The following is a 22,788-nucleotide window of genomic DNA, read 5'->3' on the forward strand; positions in this document are numbered from 1 at the left end:
CCCCCGCTGCATTCTTTATGTTTTGCTTTTTTGTTTTTTGTAAGACTTACCCCCGAGGTGAAGATGGCTGGATTGTCACTTTCCAACATGCTCTCCAGCTCCTCGTTTGTTGTGTTTCTTCCAGCTAAAAAGGCAAAGCGCACAAACTTCAAAAAAAGACCGCCAGCTTGCTTAAACTTTTAGGGATAACTGTAGGTGCATCGATATTTCATTTAAAAGGTTTCCAAAGAGAATGAAGACCATATTAATAAAACACTAATATAACGCCCTGGACGATAACAGTCATCCCCTCCTGGTCTATATGCCAATTTGAGGATTAATTAAAATAAAAGCTGTTTGCTCATCTTTTACACATACTTATTTTCCATCCTCTCTCCATCCGTCTCCACTGTACAGGAACGGCAACACTGGATGTAATATGTAAAAGATTTGTCCAGGCAGGAAAAGGGTTAAAAACAGATGTAATAATAGAAAAACTGATCTGAATGTCGCAGGGTAAATATGTGTTCATACATCTGTCAGTATTTAACTAGACATCTCAAATTATCTCCAAGCTAAGGTTCAGACAGAAAGCCATAAACCCTGCAATTCAAACATTAATGGGCCTACAGTTAAAATATTGCTTAACTACAGGAGTGAGCCATCGGACTTCTCATTGCACTTAACCCCACATCTCTGACATTTGCAGGCCAGAAGTTTTGCATTTTTCTGATCCAGCCACACTAATGTGAACATGATTAATGGTGTAAAATACCTCGAGAAACTAACAGTTCAGTTTTTTGCTCTGTGTATATCCATTTGTTGATGTGTTTTGAAGCAAAACATTCACGGTCTCTCTTCTTTAATCCTATCAGCACGTGTCATTAACGTTTGAACGAGGATCTGTGGCTACTCTAAAACCTACAAGTTAGATTTTTTTTCGCTTTTGACAAATCACACACGGTAGCTCAGCGACTGCAGCTGAGTCAGAGATATCAGTCTGCATCTCATTTGTAGTAGCTGAGATTGAATCTGATACTCGCTGATCATCTTTTGACATTTCCCCTTCAACTGTCAGACAGGCAGAACATGAGTAAACACGGCTCGTATTCATTTGAATATGAGGCTTGTGTAGTTTTCTTAGCATGAGGAGCAGAGGAAGACGGAGAACTATCACCTACTTATTTAGCAGTTTATTAAGTTTGCTTTAATATTTTCAATCTCCCATCTCTTTCTGTGTGACAGCATTTCTTATGGCTTCTTTCTGCTGATGAGTTTGCTCCTCATCCATCTTTATTTTCCCCGACAGAGTTGCCCTACTTTACAAGCATTTCCCTACACCTACACTAATACTCTCGTTTGAGCGCTGAGTTTGCATGCAGCGCTGCTCCACTTGGGCTCCATTACTGCCCCACTGTTACTGTAAGTCATAGTCAGACACTATCAGCATCATTTCCAATCTTTCCTTTGCACATTTTAAATCCTCTTTGGGGTTGCATGTGAATACAGGACTTTCCCTTTCTTCCCTGTGATGACACACGTGATGACCCATCAAATAGTAACTCGATGTACAGAGCTGAGCAGTTAGTTTAACTTCTCTCGGCTACGGTTAAAAAAACAAAAACAAATAGCAGGCCAAAGAAATCTAAAAGCTTTCTAACAACACTGTCTATTAAAAAAAAACTAGTGGTGAGAGAAACACTGAGCTTTTTTACTAAATAGAAGTACAAGAAAAAGCCATTTAGAGAAAAAGTTCAGAAATATTGTTGTAAAAATGATTTTAAATCATCAAAACTGCCCAATAGGCAAAATGGATTAAGATTAACAAATTAAATTAAAACACTAAGAAATATATTTTGAACATTTTCAAAGCAGATATTTTGACTCGCAGCAGGGACAGCACAAGTGCCTTCATGATGGCTGCATTCCATTTTCTTCATACTGGTTCACTGCTGTGGCATGCTGGGATATTATGGGGAAATCATTAATTCTGCCTGTTCCTTCCCTACTGCGCCACATCACAATGTCTGTCTAGAAAAAGATCTAAAAAGCACGCCATCTATAACATTTCTCCTATGGCCTCAGCGTCACAGGCCTAGAGACCAGTGGGTGATCGCCTGGCAATCACAGTTTGCTAGAGAAAAATGTGCACGTTACTTGTGCTTTAATGAAATTGCTCGCAAAGAGGTTGTAGTACTACACCAGAAACATTCTTGTGATTGCTTTGAACGCCAACAGGTTGTTGCGGTCCCCTGTAGTTGACCTGTAGTGTCGTATACTACAGGTCAACTACAGCAAGCTCAGGCAGCCACTTACCAACATGTCGGGAAATTCTCAATGACTGGAGGTTGTCAGCAACTGATATAAATTAACATAAAAGAGCCCTTCAAATTACACTGTGCTAATACAGCACTTTAATAAATGTATTTAGCTCATTTCTGCTCCTGGGGTATACTGAAACAGCAACCACAGGGGCTGACAAAAGAAGCCAACTGGAAGTGCCAAAAACCTGCAGTTCATCTAGTGGCCACTTGAGGCTGCTTACCCTTTTAACTACTCCAGAGATAATCTTAACATGCTCACAGCCTGGTACAAAAATGGTTTGGGTCTCTACAGTGAATTTCTGCTTTCAAACATCTCTCCAGGGGATTTATTTCTTCCCTTTTATTTTGTTCAGGGATAGAGTTATGATTGCTTTGACAGAACATTATCAGCAATAGCTGTCGGCAAGACTTCGCCTCCACTAATTTGTGGCACTGAGCTGGACCCCATGACAGTGTGTGTGCTGCTGGTGCCTTCTGGAGTATTTTTAATGGAATTATGTGACAAATATTATGACCCTCTATGAGGTACAGCCCATCCAAGAACTATGTGCTTCAAATTGGTTTAGTTTAGAGAGAATTTCTGTCTTTTTATTAGTCTGCTACATACTGTAATAATTAGCTGCTATATGCACTCACCAACTACTTAATTAGGTACATTTATTCAGCTGGTCATTAATGGAAATATCTATAAATGTCTAAGCCCATCATTAATAGTTTTATATTTTCTGCTAGTATAACGTCACTCCAAGAAGAAATGCACTTAAGTAAATTAAAGAATTTTAAAGTATTTTATAATAAGAAAAAGCATCAAAGCATTACTTAACCTATCAATAAGCGTTAGGGCGTGCTGATGAGTTACAACACATAGTGACCTCAGTCTGTCGCAGTAAAATGTGCAGCACGGCTAAAAGTAGAAACGCTGAAGAGTGATGCTGAAAAACTTGTTAATGCATTTAATACTTCAAGGTTCTACTTTAGTAATTCCCTCTTATCAGGTTTTTCTAAAAGCTGAACCTGAACAGACTTTATTAAATCTAAAACATAACAGAAAAACTACTAATAGCGACTAGAAAGAGAGACTGTTTCTCTTTCCTGTTAAACTCAGAACTGAATTTAAAAGCCTTCTGCACAGATACAAGGTCCTGAATAATCAGGCCCCATCACAACGTATCACCCCAGCAGAGAACTCTCAGACTGCTAGATTGTGACTTGTGGTTCCCACAGTTTGCAAAAGTAATGGAAGGCAGCTATCAGGCCCCTCTCCTGTGCAACCAGATTAGGCTCAAAAAATTCCTTTTTGACTCATAGCTTATAGTTAAGGATGGATCACGTCACCCTGCAGCATCCCTTAGCAGTGCTGGTAAAGGCAGGGAATGACAGACTTGCCATGACGCAATGAGCTCTTCTCCACTCGCCCCTTTTCACTCCTGATGTGTTTACATGCCACTAATGCCGGTCATTAACGTGTCTCTTCTATAGTTTCTTTTCTCTACTCTTTCTCCTCAGCCCTGCAGTCACAGCAGATGGTCGCCCCTCCCTGATCCCTCCCCGGCCATGGCAGGGGGTCTCTTCCCATTAAAAGAGAATTTGTCTGTCTGGAGGTGGTGTTTATTGGACTTTTCTGTCTAATATTGAAAGGTTTGTTTTTTCCTTACAATATGAAACACGTTGAGATGACTGCTGTTGGTGCTATATAAATAAAATGAGTCAAATTGAACTCAAGACTATTCAAACTGGAACTCCTTGGGGAAATTGTTTTGTAGATCAAAGAAATTTATAGTAACCCTGACATGGTGTGACCAGTTCTTCTGTGTGATATTAAAAAGAGTGTAGCGAGATAGTAGTTTGACACTTTGTGCTTTGCTTTTAACGATGATTTTATTAACTTGAAATTCTTGGAAAAAGGCAAATAACTCCAGCTCCTAAAATTTCAAATAATTAGAAAAAACACAACTCAATTCATTCACAGTAGCTTAAAGTAACAGACCTGCACAGCTTGCTTTGTGAACTCTTCTCATTCTTTCTCACCACTGGACCCCTGGGAGGGGATTTTAGAGGCAACAAAATCTGGATTCATGATCTAATCAGCGTGTGTGAGAATGCGTGTGATGAAGACTGGTGGTTGCTGTGGGGCCTCAGAGACAGAGCAGGTAGCGTGATGGTGACTGATGATGGTCGGGAGTCAGAGCCGATGATTGCCTTCACGAACAGAATTTTGATGAAGCCGCACGCAAGCATCCATGGCAGTGTCCATTCACACTTCTCTTTATATACACAGAGCGCATCATGTGCAATTCAAACTTCATATCCATATCAAACCAATGAATTTCATTTAGTTGTGAGTAAGTGGTTGCACAGTTTCATTACCATGCTTAAGAGACATGTTGAGCAATAACATTTTAGCAGCATGACAAATGGGAGGATGAGAACGAGGCACAAAGAAGAGCGAGAGGCCACATTCACTACATCGCTGTGATTGGTTTCCAGTCCTCTCTGATAATAATCGCTCTAACATCAGACTAAAACTACAACATTGAGGAGGGTCAGAGAGGAGTGACAATGAGTCATGCATAATCATGAAGACAAAAAAAATTGAGGCACACTACCCTACACTATTTATCTCACTTCCCACACACACACACACACACACACACGTTCCTCATAGTTTTTTGTTTTAAGCCATGACAGTCTCTGAGGGAGGCTCTTAGCTGTTACCATGGAGACCTAAACCCTGAGAAGCCTAATATGAAGCCAAGAAGTCTCACTTCACCCATGGTGTTTATGGGCTATTAAATCATTGATACTATGTTGCTACCAGTAACAGCATTATTTCATTTCCATTGTTATATAACACAAATCAAGCGAGACCCTCCAGAAGCAGAGAGAAACGGCAAATTGCACAACCAGGCACAAGAACAAGAAGTGTAATTTTCTAGTACATTTTGCCGATCTGCACCCATGTAAAGGAGATCGATCTCTTTTGTTCCCGAGGCAGGTATGTGGCGTACATCTCTGTCTTTTCCGCTGGCGTTGCAAGCGCGCTCCTCCTAAGCTAAAAGAGCGTGCACTGAGAAATAAAACACAATCAAATGTCAAAGAGACCCTGCAATGCCTGTGACCAACATCCACTCCACCCTGCTGGCCTGGCCTCTCTGCTCACTGCTGCAAAATAATGGAAGCAAAATAGCATATCAAAATATGCATTCTCAATCAATAGTAAACTAAAATGCAAACACAGTGGATTAAACTCATATCAAAGTGCTTTAAAAGATTAGCTGAAATTCCATGGGTTAGTTCAGCATTTGTAAAATGCACTCACTTGCTGTCTTGCAAGAAATAGTAAAGATTTATATTTCTCTAATATTCAGCTTTTGAATATGAAAACATACTGTATTAGCTGAGCATGAATCCTAAAATCAAAAAACAGAGCCTGTCTCTACCTTAAAAGTATAAAACTGGATAACCTAAAGGTTTAAAATCACTAACAAATTAATTCTTACTCTTTTTCTAGTGAAAAGAGTGAAGTAAAGGCCACCGTAGACCCAGAATGACGTGGACCCAGCTGAAGAGAACGGTCCAGAACAGAGTCCGTTGGCGCGGTGTTGTTGCAGCCCTATGCTCCACCAGGAGTCTACAGGCTTGACGATGATTTAAGTGAAAATAGCATACAGTTTTATGGTTTTAATAATGTGTCTCCGATACATTAAAACTGTTTGAGTTCAGGTCTGAAAACCAAAAATTGTATTCATCAATCATTCATTTTCTTTCACTTATCCATTTCAGGGTTGCGGTTGGCCTGGAGCCTAACCCAGCGGGGTAAACCCTAGACATGTACCACAGGCCTAACAAGAAACACACAGCCATTCACATCTAAGATCAACTTAAAGTCACCAATCAATCTAACATGCATGTGTTCACACAGTCCCAAAGAGTTCCTGAAGTAAAAGTCATGGGGAGACAATGCAAACTCCACACAGAAATGTTGCATAACTCAAAAACGTCTTGCTGTGAGGCAATGGGGCTAAACACCACAACACACAGCGGTGTTGCCCAAATTTTATTGATAGAGATAAAATTCCAGAAGAATAGAAATGCATTTTTATTAGAAATGATGCATCTAGATCTATTTAGGACTTTATTTAGGACATTATAAGGTACTCAAAAAAAATTCTGACAACAAATCTGTGGAGGAAACACCAAAGACGGCAGTTAAAGGAGATGATAAGTGTTTTCATGCACTGACATGAGTGCACAGCTGAGGTTCACGGCTGTTGTCGCAGATAAATCTAACACTTGAGGCAAAGATACACATAAGTAAATGTATTGTTTTATGGGTTTATTGTAGCCTTCACATAACTTGACATGACAGGCATTTTTGCGGGACGAGCCAGAAACACTAAACACCACCAATACTACCAATTTTGCTCATTTGTAAAAGACATAGGAAAGAAGAACATAAGGACGACAAGAAGTTATGAACCTTGTTTTAAAGCAAGAAAGTTGTTCTCAATTACCCGAAATAACTTCTCGGCACCGTTACTAATAGCAGCTTTCTTGAAGCTTTGCTTCAAGAAAGACTTTTTTAGAGTCACTGTTGATCAGGGGCAAAAATGTTGTCTGGACAACAACGTGTTTACATGACAGTGTACCTTTCCTGTTTTCTTTTTCATGCATGTACCCAGCGGGTTTGAGTAGGAGTGAACAGGAAAGGGGATGAGCAGCAGAGGGAACATCAATACTCGGTCTGACAGAGCAGACTGTTTCCCTCTGTGTGACACACTCTCATTGATTCACAGACGTGCACACATACACATGTCAAAGGTGCAGGCACAACAGAAAAAGGCCACTTGCTACATGACCCTAAATGATTTAAACAGTGTTAGATTCAACTATTATGGACTTCTTCTCATTCTTAAATCCCTAAACTCCAAGTCCGTCTTTATTTCATACTGATGATTTCCCGATCTTTCTTTCCATCTCTGTGCTCTCTCTCTCTAACTAATCCCTTCCTTGACGACAGGTGAGATCAACTAAGGCCTCCTGTGACTCCACCAGCTGACAAATCAAATCCAAATGGATCTAGATGAGCTCAAGGAAAAAGTGAGTCACATGCGTGTGTTTAACTTCACTAGTGGATTTGCGTTGTTCTTTTTTGCGCACGGTTGTTGTTGTTGTAGTCTACATATATTGGGTGGAGCTCATGCATACAGACTGGTTGCATGTGTCCATCTAAACTGACAGATGGCCAGAGGAAATGACATCTATACCAAGCGCCGTGCAACATAACTGCCCTTGCTCTCCTCTGCTCTTGCTATTACATGAGTCACTGTCTCTGGATGCTCGTGTGCATGTGTGTTTTTATAAAGGTGACTCTATCATGATTGTTAGGGGCAGCTGGCACAGTGCGGTCTGCCAGGATGCTGTGTCAGAGGCCATGCGAGGTGCCTGGTCCAGGAGCCCAGCGCCTACAGCTAATACCTGTCAAATCACATTACACATACAGCGTGTCACGAGTGAGATGAGCTCAGATCTGAGCTGCAGCAACCTGGCATGTGCATGCATATGGGTGTGGGTGTTGGTGATCTATGTGTTTTGGAAAGTGGTTTCAGTGTGAGGGTGGTTGTTTTGGTACACTACACAAAACAATTCAAAATAAAATATGGGTGTGGGAAACTGAAATTTCTCTCTAAACAAAATTAAGAAAAGACTGCATTTTGTAGTCTTTTCTCCACAAGTGTTACTGATGATTCTGTGGGATGATAATGGTTGGACACACTCTCCAATTTGTATTGTTTTATGTGTGCGTGTGTGTGTTCAAGTTTAAGCTGAAGACATTCAAATGCGACTTTGAGAGTGAATAAACTGAATATATTTATAAATTAAATTTGAATGTCAGCCCAGCTGAGCGAATGTTCTATGAATAACGATGTGCTGGAAGCTGTTGGAGCAGCTGCGAGATGTTGCGATGATGAAGTTTTCCTCCTGCCGGAATTTTTTTTAAAAAAAGCAGAAACCTTGAAAACAGAAAATGTCAAAAGAACCTGCGCCTAGAATTACAACGCTTCTCGCTACACAAGTTTCTCTGATTGAATTTGATCAAGTCAATCAATTGAGGTTTGAGGGGTCATAGTGTGTGGTAAACAGTGTGCAGAAATACTAAAGCTCTTTCAAAAATGGTGAATACACCTCAAGTCTGCACACAGTGGCAGAAAATGGGTACAGTAGCACAGCTGGATGGTAGAGGAAGGGTGGAGTGTGTGGAGGCGAGTGTCAGGAGTGATTTGTGACAGAAAGATAACAGCAACAGTAACAGTGTGTGCAAGATGGTGACACCTGCTATGATCGATGTTTTATAGATGGTGGCGCTGATAAAAACACAGGTCTGGCTGGAGGTAACAGACCTAAAGATGCTAAGATTTTCACTGGCAGTGGCCAGATAATTAGAAATGAGTGCATGAGAGGGATAACTCAGGTTAACAATTGTTGAGACATATTTAAAGACACAAAGTTGAGATGGTTTGGACATGGTCAGAGAAGAGATGGTGGATGCACGGGGCAACTGATGCTGAGCTGTTAAGCAGGAGGAGAAGAAGATGACCACAGAGAAAGTTCACAGATGTAGTGAAGGAGGTCATGCAGACTGTTGGTGTGGCAAAGGATACCAGGAATAGAATGACGCTCCGCATCCACACTATTGTTTTCATTCATTTTCACAGAGTTGTGCGTCCACAATGGCCAAAAACACTTACGTTCCAGTACTGCGCATGCGTGAAGCACAAGATGTTGAGGAAAAGCAGCGAATTTTTTAAATGGACTAACAATGAGGTGGAGTTGTTGCTGCGAGTAACACAAAAGTACAACGTTGGAAAAGCGAGTGAGAGTTAAAGAATTTGAAGAAAAGCTATCTACATGTACAAACTAATATTAGTCTTTAATAGGGCTGTCAAAATTGAGAGCAAACATAACAACTGATGTGCAATGCCCTCCGCTATCTTAGTTTAATTGGTCACATGACTACATCACATGACTAAAATGTGTCATCGTTTTCGAAAAGGCTCCTGGTTCGCTGTACACACTGCGTCGCGAAAGCGGCGTTTTCAAATGTATCCGCTTTGGAGAACGTTTTCAAAAAGCTCCGTTTTCCTTGACCAAAACGCCGTCTCAGTGTGGATGGAAGGCCAAAACGGAGAGAAAAATATGCATTTTCAAACGAAAACGTTTTAGTGTGGACATGGCCTAAGGCACATTATCTGCTGTGGTGACCCCAAAAAGGGAGCAGCTGAAGGAAGAATAAGAAGGAGGAGTGCGTCACCGCCAACTGAGACCCTCTCTGTGCCTGTGTGGGTCCTCCAAGCCTTCTCTGGCTTCTTCCCATAGTCCAAAAAAATGCATGTTAGGTTAATTGGTTATTGTATATTGATGTAGGTGTGAATGTAGGCATGAATGTTGCTTTAGGCCCCAGTGCCAGCAGGGATAAGCTCCATCTCCCCTACGCTGGATAAACAGTTCAGGAAAAAAAGGATGCAGATCTCATTTTTAGCCTAATTAACATGAATTCAACATCTGAGCAATAAGAGGGAGGACAGATATGAAGAGGACGATGCTTGGCCTGAGGATAAAACACATGCTAGGAAATGTGGGAAAAGTGATTATGACAGAGATGACTAAAGCTGACCATTTTGTTCACAGTGTAGCAACAGCACACCTACACAAGAGTTAGATGTTATACTGTATGATAAGAGGGTGTGTTCTAGGTGGGATCAGACAAACCAGATAGAAAATACAAATTAGAACAACAATTAAGATGTTTTTATCTGGGCTATGAAAATAGATGTAGATGTTCTGAATCTGTGCAGTGTTCACACAGGTACAGTCACAGTTTGAGGGGTGGCGGTGGCTTTAGTCTCCTGGGTCTACTCACTAATCTCCAGCTGTCTCTGAATGCGTCCCTTGCAGCGCTCCCTGTAGTCCGACTGAGTGGTGTTGTATTCTGACATCACCTCGACAAATTTACGGGACAGTGTGGAGTGCTGCAGAGACAAGGAGAAACAACAAACCACTTCACCTGAGTCCGACTGATGCTGGCGCCAGACAGTAAATAAGAGAAGTAAGAATAAAGTCAATGCTACGTGAACAGGAGTGTAGCAGTGTACCAACTGCATATTACACACTAATTATATGCAAATGTAGCGTGTTCAGAATGGAAATAGGACAAATAGGCCCAACAAGTATACTCAAAGCAGTGAGTATAATACTATACTATGAATACTAACAGAAACACTTGATATTTTCATGTGCTGTTTGATAGACACCATTAATCCACATTGTAATGGGAGGAGGTAACCTCTCACATGTGAGTTTTATTTGTGATTACGGTTAGAGTTGGGGGTTTGAATGCCATGATGTCATCATCTGTGAAGTTGTCTCATCTTTGCTGATTGTCTGAGAGAAATCCAGCGATGTCCTCACAGAGTGGGGAGGGTGTTAACTAAAGTACTCAAATATGGCTCACCGTCATGCAGTAAGATGCAACTGGAGCACAGCTGTGATTCTTCTGCTTCCCTGAACTGTACCTGTGTTTTACGTATCCTCAGGTCGGCCGATGACCTGTTCTGCCCCTCCTCTTGCTCAATGGTTTGTTGGATACCTGGGCAAATGCACAAAAGTACACATTTGATCAACAGACAGCTGCTCTCTTTGAATAAAGCCTCCAATGCTGTCTGCCTGTAGAGATTAATTAAATCATACACAACGTACAGATTAGATGAATTAACAAAGATACCAATGATTTAGCTGTTCAGTAGTAGTGAAAATAAGGGTACGAATCCGTTGATGATACCAGAGGAAAGACGAGGAGGTTAATAAAAATCAAAAATGAACTGTAACCACGAGAGCAGAACTGTGCTCGCAAATCCTCATGGTACTCTGCTAAATAGATTATGAGGAACGGCAGTTCATTTTGTGTGCAGATCTGGCATTTTGTCCTGAGGCTAGAGCAAGAAGAACGGTCCAGAGGTTATTAAAAATACAAGAATTCAATATCTGGAGACCACAAACATACACATCCAAATTTATTAGAAATCCAGCTATTTGTTTTTGAGATACCGTGTTACAAGGTGGACAAGGGAAAGGATGAACTGTTACAAGAGGAAAGGCTAGGAGGTCAAATCATAATCAATAACACTCTGGAGGCTGTGAATTTTTTACCGCATTCGGTCAATGCTTGTGAAGCTGGGAGTGAAAGTGCTGGACACTTTGTCAATAGGGGAATCAAATTCTAATTCAACACCTGTAATCAAGAGGATGTGATCTATGATCTATGTATTAAACTATAAATATAACCCGGGGGTGGTTATTATATCTACGTATAATAATGTAGTAATGCACTAAGATTGCCATACATGCATGACACAAAGATTAACTAATCATACGTCAAATCAGTCACTCAGATGAATAATTGATGATGTGGAAGAAGCAGTGACTATTAAGAAATTCATCAAGGTACAAATTACTGGGGTGACTGTTCCCGTTCTAGTTTTCCAGTGACATGTTAGTGTGTAATAGTCACTTTTTCTTGGCTGCTTCTTCGCTGTCACACATCAGGAAGATGCTGCCGAGCATAATAACGTAAATGAAAGGCCATCAGAGGCCACGGGAAGTACTGTTGCTGAAATATACAGAGATGTAGCTTTCATTTAAATCCAGTTTTTCATTTAAGATGGGATTAGATGGCTGATGAAGGCTGCTACACCTTCATGGACACATCTTACAGTGAGATGTGCAGCTACACCTGACTTGTTACTGTAAGGGTCTGTGCTAGTTTCTATTTATACACACAGCTTCAGTATAACAAACTATCACAGCTCATAGGGTGTTAAAAACATGATAACTCATAATAAATGTACTGACCCACACATATGGTTCTTACACACACACTGGACTTTCTGGACTTTGGTTTTGCACAACACTGGTCACTATATTCTTCATTTCCGGTTAATACTTGTACAGCTGCTGTTATTGTGTATATATTTATTTATATTTAGATTTCTTCATACATTCTTATATAGTTCTATATTGTGTATTTTGTTGTACAGTTATTTTATTTTCAACTTTAATTTATATATTTATCTTTATCTTATTCTTCCCAGTTAAATTTACCCTTCATTCTAATTTGTGTTGTACAGTTATTTCATTTTTAACCTTAATTTATATTTTATTCCTTCCTAGTTAAATTTACCCTTTTTAATTTTTCATATTTATTTCCTATCTTATTCATAGCCTTTTCCTTTTTTGTTCACATTCTGTCTCTCACAGTTGAAGTGTACCTCTGGTGCAAATTACTGACCTCTGTCATCATTTTAGGTGGGGGAACTTGCACAATCGGTGGCTGACTAAATACTTTTTTGCCCCACTGTATATAGTGTTCACTCAGCTTCTTGCTGATGGTATTTTAGCCCATTCCAGCCTTATGCAGGTCTACAATCTTGTACCTGATGTCCTTTGACAGCTATTTGATGTTGCCCATGGTGGTGAAGAGGTCAGGACAGGTGTGCTTTATGCACATAATGAGTTGATTCACTGATTCTGATTTGTATGCTACATCTATGCTAGCCTGAGTTCTCGCAAGGTAGGAGGGGATCAAATACTTATTTCACTGAACAGCATGGAAATCAATTTCTAACTTTTATGTGTTGTTTTTTCTGTGTTTTTGGTCAATATTCTGTCTCTCTCCAATAAAATGAAACTATCATAAAAATTAGAGACTGCTAATTCCAGCGAGCAAACTGAGCAAGGGGTTCAAATAATTATTTCTCCTACTATATATAAAAAGTAACTGCTGTTGCTCCCTCTTCAGGATCTATCATAGGGTGCACTCAGAGGTCACTCAGTGAAACACACAGACAGCAGCAACACAAAGGTATCCTGTGGCATCAAATGACGTGAACTGGAGTGACACAGTGGACTGTGATGCAAGGCCTGGTCTGCCTGACAGCACTTTGTCAAGCGTGTGCCTCCCGATACATATATGTATGCTTATCTTTGTGTCTCCAGGCTGTAGGCATGCCAGATGAAGGATAAGGCAATCATCTTCTAGTTCTGTGCACCGAAGTATATATTTATCTTCCTTTAATACAGAGTATACCGTTTCTTTACTGAATCTATGAGTGTAAACCAAGTCGTCTGTCAGCTGCCAAATGCTATACAGTTCACTGTCTCATTATGTCTCACTTGTTACCATCTCGCCGATCCTAAGAAAGTACCAGGACCACGAGATAAACCACTGTGCACACATATAATAAACAGCGCAAGAAAATTATTTTACATGGTCATTAACCAGTTAATTGGTCTCTAATGTATGAAATTAAGATATTCAGTTTGCTAACACATTGAAAATGCTTGTCAGAATCTCTCTAGTCCCATGTTGGCAGTCCAAAGCCTTCATTTTTCAGTTTACAGTGATGTAAGTCAAGGAAAAGCTGCAAAATCTGAGAAACTGCAACCTTAAAATATTTCAGACTTTTTGCTTTAAAAAAAAAGAGAGAAATTAAACATTTTACTCCTGGTAGTTTCATTCACAGTTATTAGAAAATTCCTCACATCCTTGTAGACAATAAAACAATTTTGAGCATTTATTACATAAAAATACTGTCATACTCAAAAGTGCAATAATTTTTGGATGCCAATCAGAGTTTTGGGAACCAACTGGTCACTAATTCTCAGAACAAGGCACATTTAAATAAATTAAACAAATGCAAAAAAGTTGAAGCAGCATAGAAAATAATAGTAGCGGCTCTGGCAGGCGAAAAGAGAAAGAAAGTATACCCACTCTTTAACTTGGAGCGTACTTTGTTGGCCAACTTCTTGATGTCTGCCATAAGATCCTCAAGTTCAGCTTTAGTTTCTGAGAGGAGATGAGACAAAAAGGAGAGGATGTGTTAGTGGATTACATACTAACTCAGCCAAGCACATAAACCACTGGGAAATACGATTTCACAGGCACCGACTCCATACTGACACACAGGAAGTGTCGCTCCCAACAGAGACAAACATTCATCACTTTCAGTCCACAGCAGCACAATTCATCCTTCTTTAACCTTCCTGCCTTCTTGGGACCTTTTTGTGCCACTGCTATGTGTTAAATGGCTGCCATTTCCACTGTGTTCAGTGGAATATAACCAAACTTGCCACAGGATAGTTTTTACCTGTCAATGTTAATATTCCAGTGTGAATTCCTTAAATCAGCCTAAAATGGCTGAGCAGCAGAAATCCCCACACCCATCACCCTGGGGACCATTTTCTGCCCATTGACTTCCATTATAAACGCTATTTTTCAACCCCAAATTATCATCATATGATTTTATTTTTTCTTCTTTTCTTGGATGTCAATGAAGACTCAGGGCCTTGAAGTTTTAATTTTTAAATTGCAAAAAAAATGCAAAAAAAATAATGGCAGGTCAAAATGTATGTTGGTGCCAATCTTTGGTCCATCTAAAGGCCTACTTATAATGACAATCACATATTACTTCAACTGGTTTTTTGTGGAAATATTTAGTTTCGTTTTTTGGTTTTTGGGGCTTATAACACAGGGCGCTCATGTAATAACACTGGGATTTGAAGGGTTAAAACAACGAAAATATAATTAAAACTTTACATGAATATTTCAGGGAGAAGTAGTTTTACAAGGTTGGCTAATTTAAAGTGGAATAAAATATGGATATATGGTCTTTTTATGGCGTGGCTGAGAATGGTCCCTAGGGTGATGGGTGTGAGTTTTTTAAAGGATGGCAGGAGGGTTAATGCTTCTTTTCTATAGGGAGTAACTACATCCTCCCTTTTCTCTTGCAGTCTTTCGTCTTCTTTCCAGGTTTACACTGTTAAATATTCACATTTATATTATAGAGACAAAGATACAGATCAATGAGTGTGGAGCCGGTGCAGAGCCAAAGAGTGGCAGGACCACTACAAGCTAAAGAATGGCCACACAAATAGTGGTGGAGACCCTAAGGGGCTTGCACATGTTAACTGCAATAGGTACCGTTTCTTTTTTCTTCTTCCTACAGAGCACTGCCATGAAGAAAAATCAAGGCATTAGTTTGTGTGCCAAAGTAAGTAATGATCTTACCTGGTCCTACCTGGTCCTACAAAGGACGGCACTTTTGATCTTTCCATAAACCAGGCCGTCCTGCCTAGACAGACCAGAACACGCTTCTTGAGCCTTACCTGTCAACCGACACAGCAACATCACCCCCCACACATCTTGAGGCCACTGCAGTGCAGTTGCCAGGCGTTCGAACACACTGAAAAAGCTGTGAACACTGGATTCACAGAAGTCTGGAACCAGGTGAATGTTATTGCTCACAAACGAGCCTCTAGACACCTGTACACTAGCAGCTGTGTCAACCATTTTGGGGATGGTGAAGGGTTAGAAACACACCACCTAATTAGGACCACTGCCACACCCGTCTGCCAACTCACGCAGACTACCCAATAATTAACCGATTAATGGAAAACTACACAACTTACTTTAACTGACCAACTTACCTCTTGCAGTATACACTAAACAAACACAACTTACCCAGTTCCTAAGCACAACAAACTTTACCTACCTATCTTCTGGAGCGTGCTGGGCTCGAGGCAACTTGAAAGGCAGAACTTCAGCGACCGGGCCCTGAATTGCCTACCCCCAACAGGGAACTAATCCCCGCCCAGGATTACTCCGAAAATAAAAAAGGCAAAACAACAAAAGAGTGCCCGAAGGAAGAACTTAAAACAAAGCTCAGCTGGACACTCACCTAACTAAACTGGGAAGTTGTGAATCTCTAAAAAGGTGACAAAGTGAGATAATCAAAAAAAACCCAAATCCAACACAGAACTCCCTTTTCAACGATCCCGGACGAGCCCCCACTTGTTACGTTCCCCTGGGGGGGGTCTAGGCAGTGAGGGGGAAGTAACAAAAGTGACCGGGTCAGAAAAAGGAGTCAAGGAGGCGAAACAGTTTAAATAAAACAGTTTTATTGAAGTAAGTCAACTAAAAGAGACGGACAAGCCGTTATCACCATAAAACACCAACAAAACACAAACAAAACTCAGGCGTTGGTCAAATAAAGCAAAAAGTCAAAAGGAAAGCGCAGCTCACTAGCTGGACAACACACTACACAGCTCACTAGCTGGACAACACACTACACAGCTCACTAGCTGTACCCACACAAAATGGCACTCTGGCCCAGAGCTCACCCTGCTCTGGGCTTAAATACCCTTAATTGCTGATGGGAGTCAGCTGTACAGGAGGGAAAGGTGGCACCTCAGGCAGGAGGTAGTGGGACACGCCCACACAGGCACCCTCAGGAGAGAGAGAGGCCCTGCTAGGGCCGTAACAGACCCCTGGTGAGGACAAAGATGTGATCGTAGCAATAAATCAAATCACGATGGATGAAAAATCTGGCCTACAACAAGATGAATTTAGTATATTTTAGTATATACTGTATAAATTTGATATAGATGGAGTTACTAATACATTTAAAATCTCTGCCGGCAGTTTGTACTGATCGTTTAATACGCAGAAAATGTTCAAATGGAGAAAACAGCGGGTACTAGAACTGGAACAACTGGTGTAGCTTTGATCAACGATGAAGACTTGAAACATTTGCTAGTTTCAGGTCAAATCAGTATAATATGTTATAGGAAACAGGGAAAAAGGTAAAATTTCTCTTGTCACACCTTCCCAATGCTGGCTAGTCGTTAGATTGCCTTGGCAACAGGTATAACCTACTGTCTTTACTGTGCTACTCTAAATTTTCTGAACCCGCAACAGTAGCCTAAGTGTATGATAATCAGACACATTTTTACATTCAAATGTTTACAAGAGGGACCAAAGATGGCATCATTTGCTGAAGAGAGTGAGGGTCTTGGAACAGAGCACTCATGAGGATTCACAGAAAGGGAAGGTCAGCACTAAGTGGAGAGCATAAAGTGTTAAACATGCCCATCCATGGGCATGTTTAACACTTTATTTTGTGAGCACAAAGGAAGTTTTTCTCTTCAGTGAAACCTTCAAAAGTCAGCAGCAGTGAAGGGCCCACTCAAGTGCTTTCCATGTTCAGGTTATCACAAATGTGAAAAAGGCACTGGAAATACATTTATTTTCTGTAGCAGTCAAATTTGTGGCTTTTTCCATGTAAAAGGGCCACTGAAGCATTAACCATTGCCTGTTTAAAGGCTGAATACATCCATTTACACTGAAGAGAATTCATCTTTTTTCATATATGGATCTACATTTTCTTATAAATGTGCAGAAGTGCATTTTCATAATTTTTTCCATGTGCATTCATCACCAACACAACCTCAATTAACCTCAATTTATTTAGGGCATGCTATAGACTACTTGCACTAGGGCATGTGACGTATTTCCGTTTCCAAATAGTACCGCTTGTGCGTTTCCGGTACGTTTGCTTATCTATCGGTAGCTATGCTAATGTCGCTTCAGAATGAGTATAAAAAGGAAAGTATTTAAAACAGAACATTTTCAAAAACAGGAGAAGAAATACTCCGAGCATTGCTGTGTCCCACTTTGTTCAGCTTCAGCCAAATTTAATGGCATACTAAGTTTTCATGCCTTTCCGACCCATTCCGACTTGAGAAGACAATGGCCGGTAAACATACGCCGGGATCATTTCACGATCACCTCTCACACCAGGGTCTGCTGCAGACACTTTGCCAGTGATCAACTCATAGAGCCAACAACCCTCGATGGTCGAAGGAGGCTTATTAAAGGTGCTGTACCAACACTTTTTGAGTGGAATGGCTATAAAGTTGAACCACCGCGGCGTAGTGTTTGGGAGAGAACGGAGCGACGCCCTGAACTAGTTCCTCCTGACGATCAAGAAGAGCAAAGTCTTACAAGAGATCATGACTACTGCTCAGTCCCTGAGCCGTCTGCATTGGACATATCTGCATCAGCTGCAGAAGACCTGTCCAAAGACGTGGAGACTCTGAGGAAGGAAATACAGGAGTTACGTGTCCAGCGAGAATTTGGGTTACAGCGTTTTGCTGGCTCCGACACTGACATCCGATTCTATACCAGGTACACCTAAGTTCTATTCAAGCTAACTGTTTAAAATATACCAAGGTCACCATCAGTTAAATTTCGAAAGTTTTTCCAGTCTTAATGAAAACAAAATAGATATTTACTTTTCATCTCTAATCTGTATGCTGGTTCGGTTAGTGACAAGGAACTATTCAAACAATCAGGCATTGCTGAGAAGTTGACTGAAGACATGGCAGTGATGGTAGATAAGGGCTTCCTAATCACTGATTGTTGTAAATGCAAAGTGTACTGCCCACCTTTTCTATCTAAGCAGAAGCAGATGCCAGCATACCAGGTTAAGGAGACGCAGGCCATAGCCAGACTCAGGGTACATGTGGAGCGAGTCATTAGGAGGATCAAACAGAACAAACTTTTTGATAGCATCATTACCATGTCACATGTTTATAATATCAACCAACTGTTTGCAGTGGCATGTATGCTGTCAAATTACCAGAACACAGCATTAGTTAAAAAATGGGTTAAGTGAGACAAGATGGATTTTTCCCAAGACACCAGTGCCAGTAACTTATGGAAAATGACCTGCAGCTGAGGCCACTACAGTTGCATTTCTTCCTTCTCAGCTGACAATACTTGATTACAGAACTGGTACTTGAGTGCTGATAGTTGAGTTTCAGTTATTGATAATTCAAATTCATTGCAAATGTTTAATGTTAATAATACTGTTTAATTATATTACTATATTACTATTCAGATTCAACAAAACTGTTTATCAAAATTATAAAGTAAATCACTAAATCGTTTTAAAATCATAAGTGACATTGAGCTTTTGGAACATCAAAAATACCATTTGTCATTTTCTACAGTTCAGTTGTGTTATTGTCTAAATGTATATCAGTATGCTAGGCATGGAGTTTTAAATACTTACCATGTAAATAAGTTCTGCACAAATTCAACGTTTTAATGTGTGTTTTTAAAAATTAAATTGATGCCATTGCTTAAATAACAGTTTATTGATGTCACATAAAGGTAACATGTAACAACAAAAGAATTCATGAAATATATTGAAAATAAAACATCAGTTATTTTGTTCCAGCCAGCCTGAAGGATCTGTTTTTCTTTTTGCTATGTTTTCACTGTTCATTTTTTCAAACAAAGGCATCTTGGCATATATATGTAAAAAAAGAAATAGTCTGCCTTTTCTCTGATTGCATTGTGCACATCTGTATCCATGTATATTCTTTGCACTAGGTAGTCCTCTTGTGCCCACACAACAAAGTCACACCACTGCATCCCACTGATGAGCAGTTGTCCTTGCACTTGCCAGTAATATGCGTGGCTCTTTTTTAGTTTAGGGGTACCACATTCCATCTGCACATATTTGCAGTCAATAAAGTTTTGTACATTGGGACATTTGAATTCGACGAAGCCAAACTGGGGGTATTCATTGGGGTCAAAAACAACACCATCAGGAGATGCAGCAAGCAATGGGGTGAATGACCAGACCACAGGGTGAGTAGTTAACATTCATTAGCCTACTATACTCTGCTGCTATTGCAGGCTCCATCTCAGTTCCTCTCCTCATGTCTGCTGTCTGCCTTGTTCCCTTCAATATACGCTCTGCTAGTGACTCGGCCGAGCTCTGGCCTCTGACGTGACACACCTCCCGAAACCTAGAGGCAGTCACTCTGGGCCTGCGGAGCTGATGCCACTCAGACGAAGAGCTTTGCTCACGTGTAGCTTCCTCTATTTTGTGAGCCATTTCCAGAGTTACAGACAAGCTTTTCAGATGCAGAAGCTCTTCTTCTGAGCACACAAACACACAATCTGATGGCAAGATGTCATACCCCTCCAGAGGCAAGTGCGGTGTTGGTGGTGCATCGCGGTGTAGTGTGATGTACCGGGTTGTCAAAACCGGCTGCTGATATGACAGAACACTGCCCTCCTGCACCAGCCCAAAGGCACTTTCCACAAGGGGCTTGTCAGGTCTCATGTTCATTGTGGTCACAAGTGGCCTGTCCTCAATATTAAATTTTGCATATGCCTCCGTTATTCTGAACAAGCAGGGATCTGGTAACGGACCCACCATGCCTCTGTAGAAGCCACTCCTAAAGAAAACATCAATGACAATAATGTAAGGAAGAAGGTTGTTATACTGAACAACAACTAAACTAAAAACTAAAAGGTGTAAAACAGTGGTGCATAAGTTAGAGACTGGGATGTATATGTACATGACTGAGTTAGCCGTCTTCAGAAAGTGTAATGTTGTATGTAAATTAATACCTATTCTGACACATGTATGTATGAAAAAAATAGCAACATACATTTGTAACACGTGAAACCAAATTTTACAAATCTAATTACCGTACTCCAGTCTGGGCCATCCTATTTGGTACTGGCTTAGTGAAGATCATGGAGTTGATGGGTCCTGGCTTCACACCCTAACAGAAGACACATTTACTATGGATGGTGTTGCTGTTCATATGTAAACATGGACTAATTCAAAAACTTTAACCTCATTTAAATTACCACTGTCCGTGGCTTGTGCCATTGCTGTTCAGATTCCGTGCAGCTATGCACAGGGGGGACAACCGGCACTCTGAGTTGTGAGTAGTGTGCTGTTTGGAAGAGCAGTGCCACTGTGTGATTGCACATAACAGCGCCTGCCACACAGGAGCACTGGCTATGTGTCAGTATCACCGGCGATGAATCCAGAAGCTTAATCTAAGAAGAAAGAACGAAAATTAAAAATGTAACATCTTCATGGAAGAGCCGAACAGGAACATAGTTCAGTGTTATGGTTACGCACCCTCCTGAATGCTTAGTGTTTCCTTCTCTCCCTATTAAAACAACTTAACCATGCTTGATAACTGTAATAACTTAGATTGTGTATATTTGCAGTATTAACTTGTTGTCAAATGTTTCTGATCACCCAAACACACGTTGATTTAACTATCTGACTAGTCAAATTAGGAGTGATAAAGCAGGGAGACAAGGAAAACATTCAAGTTGATGGACCTTTAGGAATGAACTTAACTAATGCTTAAATGAACTGAACCCCACTGAACGGGGATTAACAACTTTACACAGCTTCCTGCCTACACTTAGTCTGTGTGGTGCCTCACTCTTCCTCATTGACCTGTAGCACAGGGCTCTCACACCGACCTCCCCTGACAACCTGTCTTTATTGGACACTGAATAAAGATACAAGTACCATTAGCATTATTTCTGTATTACTCATTTCAGCATGTCTTAAACATATATATTTTACACTTAGCAAGAGTAGCATTAGGTAGTTAACTACCTCCATAGTTAGCCAACTACCTAACGCCATTATAACAGTGTCTAACTACAAAAGTGACATTAGTTAAGAAAACCTCAACTATAGTTTAGGACGACATAAAACACCGTTTAAGAAAACATGTAATGTAGAGAACTGACATCAAATGAAGGACATAGCGGAGTAACGTAGTGTTTGCATTTGACGTTAGCTAGCGTTTCTTTGTCGGTTAATTTACGTTTTCTTACCTTCGTAGTTGTGTATATATGATGCAGCATATAACTTAAATCCTTTATCTAATTTGCTGGCGGGGGTAGTCGTCACTCTGCAAATCCGATGAACATCGGTGATGTTCAATTTTGGGAGCTCTTGTAGGCAGCGAGTGTAGAACGTCGCCATGGTTTAACCGCACCGGAAGCACTGGGGCAGGACTACATAGAACGCGGAAGTGTTAGTGCAAGTAGTCCATTTCGTTGTTACAGTGAAATAATTGCATGGCCTCATATTAGAAAGTACGTTGTTAATCATTTGCTTTATGACAACGACAGCAGTGGAGGAAGTAGCAGGGAGATAATAACATTTACAGTGCTGTGAAAAAGTATTCGCTTCCTTCCTGGCTTCTTAGTTTTATGCATATTTATCACACTTAAATGTGTCAGATCATCAAACAGATGCTAAAATTTAGGAAAACATAACCTGAATAAATACAAAGTGCAGCTTTGAAAGCATTATTTCATTTATTAAAGGACAAAAAAGCTCTTCGATCTTACTTGACCCTGTGTGAAAAAGCACTTCCCTCCTAAACCAGATAAGAACTCCAATCAAGATCTGTGATAATTGTGAGTTTGTCACATCACTGTGTAGGAATTGTTGCCCAATGTTCTTTGGAGATTTTTTTTTGAATTGCCGCCTCTGTGATGCCAAAAACAACCTGACCCATCAGGGCATGGACAGAACACCTCTGGTTTCATCTGGAAATACAAATCATTTGAGTCCCGCAAGTTGTTGTGCAGGATCTCTGCTGATGCTACTTGTTCTATTAACCTTCCCTAAAACGCTCAATAGGTCTGAGAACTTGACAGTTTGGAGGCCAAGTCAACAGCATCTTGGTATTTTGTATTTCTTTGTATTTCTTAGTTTTTGAAGTATAGCAGGATGAAATG

At 40.5% G+C, this 22,788-nt stretch overlaps 3 protein-coding genes across 6 annotated transcripts in view; 1 reads left to right on the top strand and 2 right to left on the bottom strand.

Annotated features, from left to right (window-relative positions):
* The window catches only part of LOC147314617 (syntaxin-1A-like), an 87,114-nt gene that overhangs the window by 7,313 nt on the left and 57,013 nt on the right, over positions 1-22,788 (bottom strand). For all 3 annotated transcript variants that reach the window (XM_086261670.1, XM_086261668.1, XM_086261669.1), the window contains exons 4-7: positions 14,131-14,205; positions 10,877-10,950; positions 10,225-10,333; positions 51-124 (exon numbers count right to left, since the gene is read on the bottom strand). In XM_086261670.1, the coding sequence (XP_086117796.1) occupies positions 51-124; positions 10,225-10,333; positions 10,877-10,950; positions 14,131-14,205 (332 nt within the window). The remainder of the gene's footprint in view (positions 1-50; positions 125-10,224; positions 10,334-10,876; positions 10,951-14,130; positions 14,206-22,788) is intronic.
* On the top strand, positions 17,687-19,437 carry LOC147314618 (uncharacterized). The gene has a single exon (XM_086262826.1). The coding sequence runs from the start codon at positions 17,789-17,791 to the stop codon at positions 18,392-18,394; it is 606 nt and encodes a 201-aa protein (XP_086118952.1). The 5' UTR covers positions 17,687-17,788; the 3' UTR covers positions 18,395-19,437.
* On the bottom strand, positions 19,514-22,089 carry LOC147314619 (uncharacterized). Of its 2 annotated transcripts, XM_086261665.1 has the most exons (5): positions 21,874-22,089; positions 21,448-21,539; positions 20,875-21,069; positions 20,710-20,786; positions 19,514-20,453 (listed from the first exon to the last, which is right to left on the bottom strand). In XM_086261665.1, the coding sequence occupies exons 1-5, from the start codon at positions 22,022-22,024 to the stop codon at positions 19,814-19,816; spliced, it is 1,155 nt and encodes a 384-aa protein (XP_086117791.1). In that variant the 5' UTR covers positions 22,025-22,089; the 3' UTR covers positions 19,514-19,813. The 2 variants fall into 2 exon arrangements, with proteins under 2 accessions (XP_086117791.1, XP_086117792.1); XM_086261666.1 differs by lacking the exon at positions 21,448-21,539 and having other exon boundaries at positions 21,874-22,039.

Source organism: Aulonocara sp. 'chitande type north' Nkhata Bay, linkage group LG14 (genome assembly GCF_057382095.1).
Source record: "Aulonocara sp. 'chitande type north' Nkhata Bay isolate Kocher_YH1m ecotype deep benthic linkage group LG14, A_spYH_male_GT1.1, whole genome shotgun sequence".
Classification (NCBI taxonomy): domain Eukaryota; kingdom Metazoa; phylum Chordata; class Actinopteri; order Cichliformes; family Cichlidae; genus Aulonocara; species Aulonocara sp. 'chitande type north' Nkhata Bay.